At 42.0% G+C, this 8,673-nt stretch overlaps 1 protein-coding gene across 3 annotated transcripts in view; it reads left to right on the top strand.

Moving 5' to 3' along the window:
- The first annotated feature begins 662 nt into the window (after nucleotides 1–662).
- Nucleotides 663–8,673, top strand: part of DOK6 (docking protein 6) — a 238,180-nt gene continuing 230,169 nt past the window's right edge. For 2 of the 3 annotated variants that reach the window (XR_013947225.1, XM_080581892.1), the window contains exon 1: nucleotides 664–1,064. Coding sequence is in view for 2 of the 3 variants with exons in the window: in XM_080581892.1 (XP_080438018.1) it covers nucleotides 999–1,064 (66 nt within the window). In the remaining variant the exon portion in view is untranslated. Of the gene's footprint in view, nucleotides 1,065–8,673 lie in introns of all 3 variants that reach the window. The other variant, XM_080581894.1, reaches the window with a different exon arrangement.

Below are 8,673 nucleotides of genomic sequence, written 5' to 3'. Positions count from 1 at the left end.
TCTCTAACCAATCATTCGTAGTTTTTTCTTTCTCGAGCAGTTTAGATTCATTCCTGTCTGTCCATTTCACATATGACAAAACCAAACACAAGCAGTTCCAATAGTTTTCCCTGATCTCTCTAAAAGCATTTTTTTTTCCTAAAAGACATTCTTCTCATTTATTTATTTATTGATAGATCCATCTCAAGGAGCAGTATGATTAATTAAAGGCATGGTCATCACTGTGGAGGGCACAGAATACCCGTGTGTTGCAGCTCATTTATCAAGTTCAGAAAGGAATTTGCTTTTCTTCATTTATTTTTTTTTCCAAGTTTAGTAGTTTAAATCTCTGTGTCATTGAGTTAGTCGTTAGACACCACATTTCAGCGTCTGGCAGGGGGGCACCTTCGTGGCTTCTTGCTCGCCAAAAAGATGCCCTCCCGGGCCGTGTGTCCGCACGGATCCGCCACCCGGGCGGGAGATGTGGCCGCGGCCACAGGCACCCGCCTCCTCCCGCAAAGTCGGCACAACCCGGGCCGAGTGCAGCCGCTGCCCCCTGCCAAACGGCGGCACCGCGGCTCGCCCCCCAGACAGGCACCCCCTGCCCCAGCGGCCAGCAGGGCCGGGCTGGGGGCGGGCTGCGCGGCCGCGGCGCCGGGGGCGGTGTCCCCGCTCCGCTCCGCCCGCTGCCCCGCCCGCCGGGCCGCCGCCGGGAGGAGCGGTGCGGAGCGGAGCGGTGCGGGGCCGAGGAACGGTGGAGGAGCCTTACGCGGGCGGGCGGCCCCCGCCTGGCGCGGAGCAGGGCGGCGAGGAGCGGAGCGCGGCGGCCGCCGCTGCCTGGATGCCAGAGGCACCTCCGGAGCCGGCGGCCGGCGGCACCCGGGAGGGCCCGGGGAAGGAGGAGGAGGAGGAGGAGGAGGAGGCGGCAGCAGCAGCAGCAGCAGCAGCAGCAGCAGCAGCAGCAGCAGCAGAGGAGGAGGACTCCGGGCGCGGAGAGGAGGAAGCAGGCAGCGCTGGCCATGGCCTCCAACTTTAACGATATAGTCAAGCAGGGCTACGTGAAAATCCGCAGCAGGAAGCTGGGGGTGAGTGAGCTCTCTCTTCGCCTGCCCTGCCCGCCGTGGGGGCCTGGGGGGCGGCGGTGCCCCGGACCGGGGCCGGCAGCACGGGGCGCGGCGACCTGCTGCTGCTGTCGCCGCTGCTGCTGTTCCTCCTGCTGCCGCCGCCTCTGCTGCTTGCACTTTGCTCCCTTTTGTAGGGGTCGGTGGGGATGCGCTGCCATTGCACATCGCAGGGAGACGGTTTCTCCCTGCTCGCTGCCCGCCGCATCCCTCCGCCGGCGCCTTCCCGGGGCACGGTCCGCGGGGAGCCTCGCCCCGTCCCTCCGCCCGCCCGGCTTTCACGGCTCGGGCCGGGCGAGCATCCATCCCCCTTCGGGCGTCCCTTCCCCCAGCTGCCCCTCTCCGTGCTGCTTCCAGCGGAGGCTCTGGGGGAGGGAGAGAGGGAGGGAGGCACAGGCAGGATTGTAGAAACTTTGTGCACGGCTCCTTCCTCACCCCCACAACCCTCCCGTCTGGGGAAAGGGATGCCTTCGATCAGGGCGAGGGCTGGAAATATCGGAGGCTCGTAGCGGAGCTAATAACTGAGGAAGGTGGGGAGGCTGGTGCCCGAAGACCTGGGGAGCTGGGAGCGGGTGGGCAGAGGGTGACAGCCGCAAAGATGCAAGGGCAGCTGCAGAAAGTGACAGGATGCGAAACTGGGGGCAGCCTCACAGCTGGCCTTGGTACCCATTGGGATGCTCAGGGAGGCCAAAGATAACACCGCGTTCTCAGGCTGGCCACGGGCACTTTTGCTGATGGGGTACAGCAAGCCTTGGAAAGGCAGCAAAGTTGGAATAGAGTGCATGTGGCTAGGCAAGGGCCAGCATCTCCTAAAGTTCAGGTGCTCCCAGGACTCAGCTTTCTAGGCTTTCTTCTGCTCTTTCGGGTGGTGAGAGAAGGCTCCAGGGAGATGGAAGCCCCAAGGCCTCTGCTGCCTTGCACAGCTGCTGATGTTGCCAGTAATCCCAAAAGACCTGGCTCCCTGTGGGCTGGGGATCAAACCTGGTGGAGCTGTGGAGGATGGATGGGGTATGTCTTTTGGGCTCATCCTGTTTTATTTTCTCTGTGTGTGCAGAGAAGTGTAGGGTAAAAAGCACCTGCTTTGCCCTTCAGGAAGTTGGGCTGCCTCCCCCTGCTTTCCCTGAAACCCAGTAGAGAAGGGGCCATGTGAAACCTTCGCTCTCTGTCTCCCCCCACCCCAACCCACAAGTCAAGCAGAGCGAGCTTATCACAGTGCTAATATTTATTTCCTCCTCTTCTCTCCACTCTCCTCCACAGATGCTGTGCTCTGCTTGCAGACACAGCGTGCGGGATAGTGGGAGACTAATCATAAATTGACCTTTGGAGCACTTTGCAGCCTTGGCAGGGTTGTTAATTCCAGAAGAACGCTGAAGAGTTTGGTGCAAATCTTTGATAGTGTGGTCTGAATGTTTGAGGGAAGGTGTAAATCCAAAGAGAATGGATGCTCCCATTAATGATTTCTCAACCCAAGAGTTGCTTTATGCATCAGAGTCATGCATTTGTTTATCTGAAGAAACAATTTTTAAGCCTTAGTTTGTTTCTGGCAGTCCTTTGCTTAACCTTTGCTCATTGTGTTTTTCCCCAACTCAGTAATGTTGCTGGATGGGCCCAATACAAAGCAGTGGGATGATGGTTTCACATCACCTTGGTGTTGGTAGTTGGAGGCAGAGTTGATCTATTTGATTTGCAACTCTGTATTTGAAGGTGTCTCAGAGTCCTTTAAATGTGAAATTGTGTATATGCATATCTCTATACATGCAAATACATGTATACCTTTGCGTATAGCGTATGTGCAACAAATGTGGAGTTCATATTACAGCAATTTTGGACAATATTTGCTGACTTCTGAAAATGAAATTGTGAAAGTACTGATATTTCATTTTGGCTCAGCTTAAAGTAGCTTTAAGGCATACATCTGATTTTTTGGGGGCAGAATGAGTAACTGCATTTTTTGGAAGCAAATATTATTTATGGTCAAAAGGATTATTGTACTTGTGCACTAAACAGAAGTAAAACAGTTTGTACAGTGTCTATGGAGAATGTTCTCCTATTGAAGAGGTGTGTGGGGGTGAGAATTCAGACCACACAGCCTCAGGCAGGTGGTAGTATAAGCTTAAATATGTCATATGGGGATGAATAAATCTATTAACTACAATATAAAATGGATTGTATTTTATAGAAAATAGCATCAAAATTCAAATGAGATGTGATGGTTGAAAGGTATGAATATGTGTGTATATATCCATAGCTAATTGGATTCTGGTGACTGAGTTTCTAAATTAATGCATTTTTTATTCACCAAGTGAAACATTAAAGGTTTGTATTTTTCCCCTTAAATCTATCTCCTAGTCCAGACCTTAATGAATTACACTAGAGCTGTCATAATGTAGGTGAATGCATCAGCTTTCAGGTATATAAATGTCTGTTAACAAATGATTATTTTTAACCTCCAGAAAATATTGAAAGTGGGGAAGGGAGCTATGGGTTCTGCAAACTAAGGGTAAGATCACTTTGTAAATAGACTTATATTTCTTGCTGGTTATGTTTTATACTTATACACTGGGAGTTACGGATTTATTTTTTTTTGTCATAATAGTCTACATTCTATGAATATTTTGATGTCTCCTGAAAAGTAGATTAGAAATTGGAGAGACAAGGTGACTAATGCCAAATGTAGTGCTAGACTTGGGCAATAAAACTAATTCTAACCTTTAGGCTGGTAGCCAACTCATGATGGAAATTCTTCCAGTGCAGCTTTTATTCTGTCTTGTTTTGTGACTGAGGGAGCCCTGGCTGGGAATCAAAGGGAAAATACTTCAGTATAATGCAACCTGTGAAGTTTTAGGTACAATTGAGTGACATAATACTGTAGAGCAAAAGCCGATAGAGTTTTTTTTTTTTTTTTTTTGTCTTGGGGTGAATTTTCAGGTAGGATTTGATTTCCCAATAATTTATTTTTCAAAAACCTCAGTTGTAAGGCTTCTTCTGTGTGCCTCCCTTTATTGATCTTGTACTTTGTAAAATAGAAACTCAAGTTTTTGTTTTGTTTTGTTTTGTTTTTATTATTAAGATGTCACATGTTTACTTTTGATTTATTATGGCTATGACTTGCAGTAAGTGCACTTGTTACCCTGGCTACCTACTCCCTACATATACTCAAATTAGATTCTTACTATGAGTAAGTGCTGCCTTCAGTCATGGAGGATGGACAAATGTCCATTCTGAATCGAGCAGTCAGGACTTGGAGCTATTTAAGATTAACATCTTAATGTACTGCTGTATATTTTCTGACAGTCTGGCATTTTCTGGCAGACCCCGTTATTCCGATATCTTTACATTGTTTCTTTCAATTTAGGGTTGGATACTCAGCATGTCAAAATGAGGAGCTTTACCAGCCTCTTTGTTTTTGTTAGAAGCTGACATCTGCCTCCACTGGGAATATCATGGTTTCTGCTGTGAAGGTGTTAGGCCACGAAGAAATATCCAGTCAGTTAGACCACTTAGATTATCTCCTTACTTTTGTTAAGCATGGGCTGTGTATAAAACAGCTCTATGGTGCCTTGAAATATGTACTGGAGCCTACGTAATGTTCTCTCTCACGTGTATACTTGTGATGGCTCTATGAAGATGTCATGTATCCTTGAAATTTAGAAATCGTAGTCAGTGACGATGGCTGTAATTAAAACATCTTCTTAAGAGCTAGTTTCCTTGTAGCCTAAAATATGTCTTTCTTTTCAGTATTCTGGCATTCCTGTGCTGTTTGATGTTTTGCTTTTCTCTAATATTACATAAAGGAAATACCTCATTCTTGCAGCCATTACATTTGACCTGTGCGACCCTCTTTTGAAATAAATTTGATTGTAATGTGGTGTGCTGTTTGGATCAGAATAGGTCATTTGTGTAGTGTGGAATATGACTGTGCTGCCTTTGTTCTTTTGGAGTCTTTCATAGTTGTGTTACATTAAAATTCATATGACACAATTTTATACTGTGCTGGCTGTGCTCATAGCTGAAACTTTCCCGTAGCAGATTGGAATCCCTTTGTTGTCTCCTAATAAACTAAGTTGCAAGTATTTCATGCCTAGTTGAAGTGCTGTTTCTTAGAAGGAAAAGTAATTTGATGTCACATTAGGAAGTCTAATTAAAAATGAGTGTTGTGTCACTTCGGTAGTCTTGTTTTGACCCAAATCGACCTTCAAAGTCACAATCTTTTTGTTTGTTTGTTTTCTCATTATTTTTGGCATGCCTTGACCACGGAACAAAAGAATCCCATCTAATGGAAATTTTTACTGAGTTGGTGAATAAAACCTGTTTTTTATGTGTTTCCACATACTGAGTAGAATTATTTCTTCATTGGTTCAACTTATACTCTGCTTCTGCTATCCAAAGAGAAAATTGTACCTGCCAGTCAGTCTCGTTTGAGTAATAAATAACAGGATGCTGTTAGTAATCAAATGAAAAGTTTTACTGTATAAACTCCCCCGCTTTTAACTATACTTTTAAGTCATTACAGGTAGCTTTCTGGAGAGAAGCATAGTGTTTTTTCTTCTGCTGGTAACACTGATTGGCTGAAGACAGGGTTAACAATGTTACAGACGTGAACCTCTGATTGCTGCTTAGTTCCTGTTGAGTGCAGTATATGTTTTAGAAAATCCTAACATTTAATTGGTAATATGTAATATTGATAATAATAATTGATAGGGTGAAGGGATCTGCAAGGACAATCTGTGCCCTAAGTTTGAGGTTATGTTCAGATTGATGACAGTGGCTTTGCAAGTGGGTCGTGATGAATACAGGGGGCAGAACAAGGGTTCTTCATATTCTCTTATACTATAGCAGCTATAAGACAAACAAACAAATGGAAAAGCCCAAGCAAAGAGTGCAGCCTGGAATGGATATCCTTTCCATAGATTATTTTATATTATTACCTATGGCAAATCTGCTTACCCTTTTTTGAAAGCACTGAGAATGGCATTTATAACTACATCATAACATGTGACCTAAACTATGCATTACATCTCATAGCATGAAAATAATTCAAATGAGACTTTAAGAACTTAATTCCTATTTATAATGAATTTATTTTAATTTCAGTAAAGCTCCAGACCTACAGGATTTAGATGCCAGATTCCTTCCGTGTAAAGGAGTTCATTTTTCATGCTAGTTCGAGACAAACTAAGATAGGGAATTAAAAGGATTTCACTGTAATCCATTAAGGATGCTAGTCACATTTACTTCTTAATAATGAAAGTATCATTTAAAGTACCAATAATTACTGCTTTCAATACTTTTTTGTGCTATAGTTACATGAATGGTTTTGCAGAATTAAATAGAAAATATATGGATTTCCAATTAGGTTATTATGGAAAGAACAGTCATTTTGAACTTTGGACCAGTTCTTATTGATTAAGCATATTGTGTAGCAAATTGAAAGAAATATCTTTCGGCATTGTAAACAAGGACAAAAAGTCCAACAATTTTTTATGCTAATGCCTGTGTTTAAAAAAACTTATGAGTCAGACTTGTATTAAGTGCTTCTGAGTTGCTGTTTCCCAATTGCTTTTCTTGATGTGATTTTTCACTTAATTCTCAAGAGGTCTGATAGCCAAATATCTGTAAATTTCATAATGGATGGGCACTTATTTAAACGGACAAATAGTTTCCCTGTGGCAGATAGCATATTGCTTCCTTGTTATCAATGGATTATAAATGCTTCTATTTTTATTCTTGTGTGTAATACCATTAGCCTCAGTGAGATTATACCTTAGCTGTATGAAGACTACAAGAAGAAGTGTTTGTAGACTTGACCTTCCTCCCTTGCATATGTTGAGGTGTTAACATTTTGTTTAGATTTTGTATCTCTTGGGAGATTAAAGCCTTTTTTTTTTTTTGTTTTTTGTTTAGTAGTCTGTCATTTTTGTCCTATGGCAGACATCAAAGACCCTGAAGTCAATTTAAAGAAACCCATTAACTTCTATGGCTTTGGTTCAGAATCCAAGAGGGAACGTTAGCTGGATGCATACAACACAAATTTTCTTGTTATAAAATGCCCTTCAAATCCTGCTCAAAGGAGTTGTCCTTTCTCAAATCAGTAATTATGGAAGGAACGTTCTCTATGAATCCTGGAAATACACAAGGAATTATTCATGTCATTACAGTAGTGAGTTTTCTTCCTATTTTTTTTTTAAATAATCTTGCTTCAAATCATTCATTCAGATTTTTGCAAGCAGTGCAAAATGCTTTATAGTGGTTGCCTGGCAACAACATACTCAGGCAACAGCATATGTGAATCAGTTGTTAGTTATACATTTTATATATATATATATATATATATATATATATAGCTATATAGGGAGAATACATTTCAGATAGGTACTAATGAGAAATTTCTGGAAAAAGAAAAAAAAGCATACTATGAAACACTGTTAATTATTTTAAAGACAAATAAAGGTTTTTGTATCTATCATAGCCTCAAAAGTTTGTCTTATAGGTTGTGTAAAAGACTTGCTGGTTGAACTGCTTTTCACAGATGTCATGATATAGTTCATATACTTATATGCAGTCATAGCAAGCAATTCTTCGTTGAAGGTGAAAAATATGTATGGATGCTGATTTATATCCCTCGCTGTTCTTTAAATTAATAACGTGTTCTCAAAGAAAAACTTTACTGTATGCTGTAGCCTTTCAACTCTGTTACATTTAAAATAATAATTGCAAATGCTGTGCTACGTGTTGTATTTTTAATCTCTTCAATTTGCATTGCAGCTTTAAGATTCAGTAAGATACTGGTGTTGTATTTTAGTTGTCATTTTGTTGAAAATTTTTTTCTGGATAAAATATATAGTTCAACTCTAAATACTGGGAAATTTCTGAACTGGGGTCAACAAAGGTAAAGAAGGTTAGATCTTATGGAGAAAGTTTGTTTACAGTAGGACAAATTTGCAAACATAGAAGTTGAGAGAAAACAGGACAGAGAGTTGAGAGAAAACTCTTTCTTAACACTTTCCTATCACGTAAATGCTTTCTGTTTTAATGTTATTTATAAATTAATGTTACTTTCAGAATATTCAGAATATATGCCCATGCATCATATCTGAGATGGAAATTTGTGTATTTAGTGCAGCTAGTAAGTGATTTTTAGAAATGAAAGCCTTCTACAATTTGAGATTTCCAGTTACTGAGGCTTTCAGATGGTATGAAAATTGAATCTGCTGACTCCAGGAATACTTTCACTGATTAGGGTAGGCAGTCTTTCTCAAAAAGCTGGGACTAGAACTGTGAAGAGTTTTGCAGATGAATGCTAATATTGAGTTCTACTTTGAAATTATGGAAGAAAAAATAATGCAATCTGTAATGTTCTGATGAAATATCTTTCTTTTCAGTGAACCCTACTACCAAAAAAGTCTTCCATATTGCATCTTTTTAATAATAGTAATATGTCAAGTGCTGTCCTACTTAGAGGTCACAAGATCATGCAAATGGAGCCTCACTGTGTGTAAAGTGTGTAAAATCTTTTAAAAGATTGCTCTTCTCTCTGTTGTTCAGCTGCCTCACTGTCCCTCATCATCCCGTT

This window comes from Anser brachyrhynchus (genome assembly GCF_964034855.1).
Source record: "Anser brachyrhynchus genome assembly, chromosome: 2".
Taxonomy (NCBI): Eukaryota; Metazoa; Chordata; class Aves; order Anseriformes; family Anatidae; genus Anser; species Anser brachyrhynchus.
The sequence above is the reverse complement of the archived record's forward strand: the minus strand, read 5'-3'. Positions and strand labels throughout refer to the sequence as shown.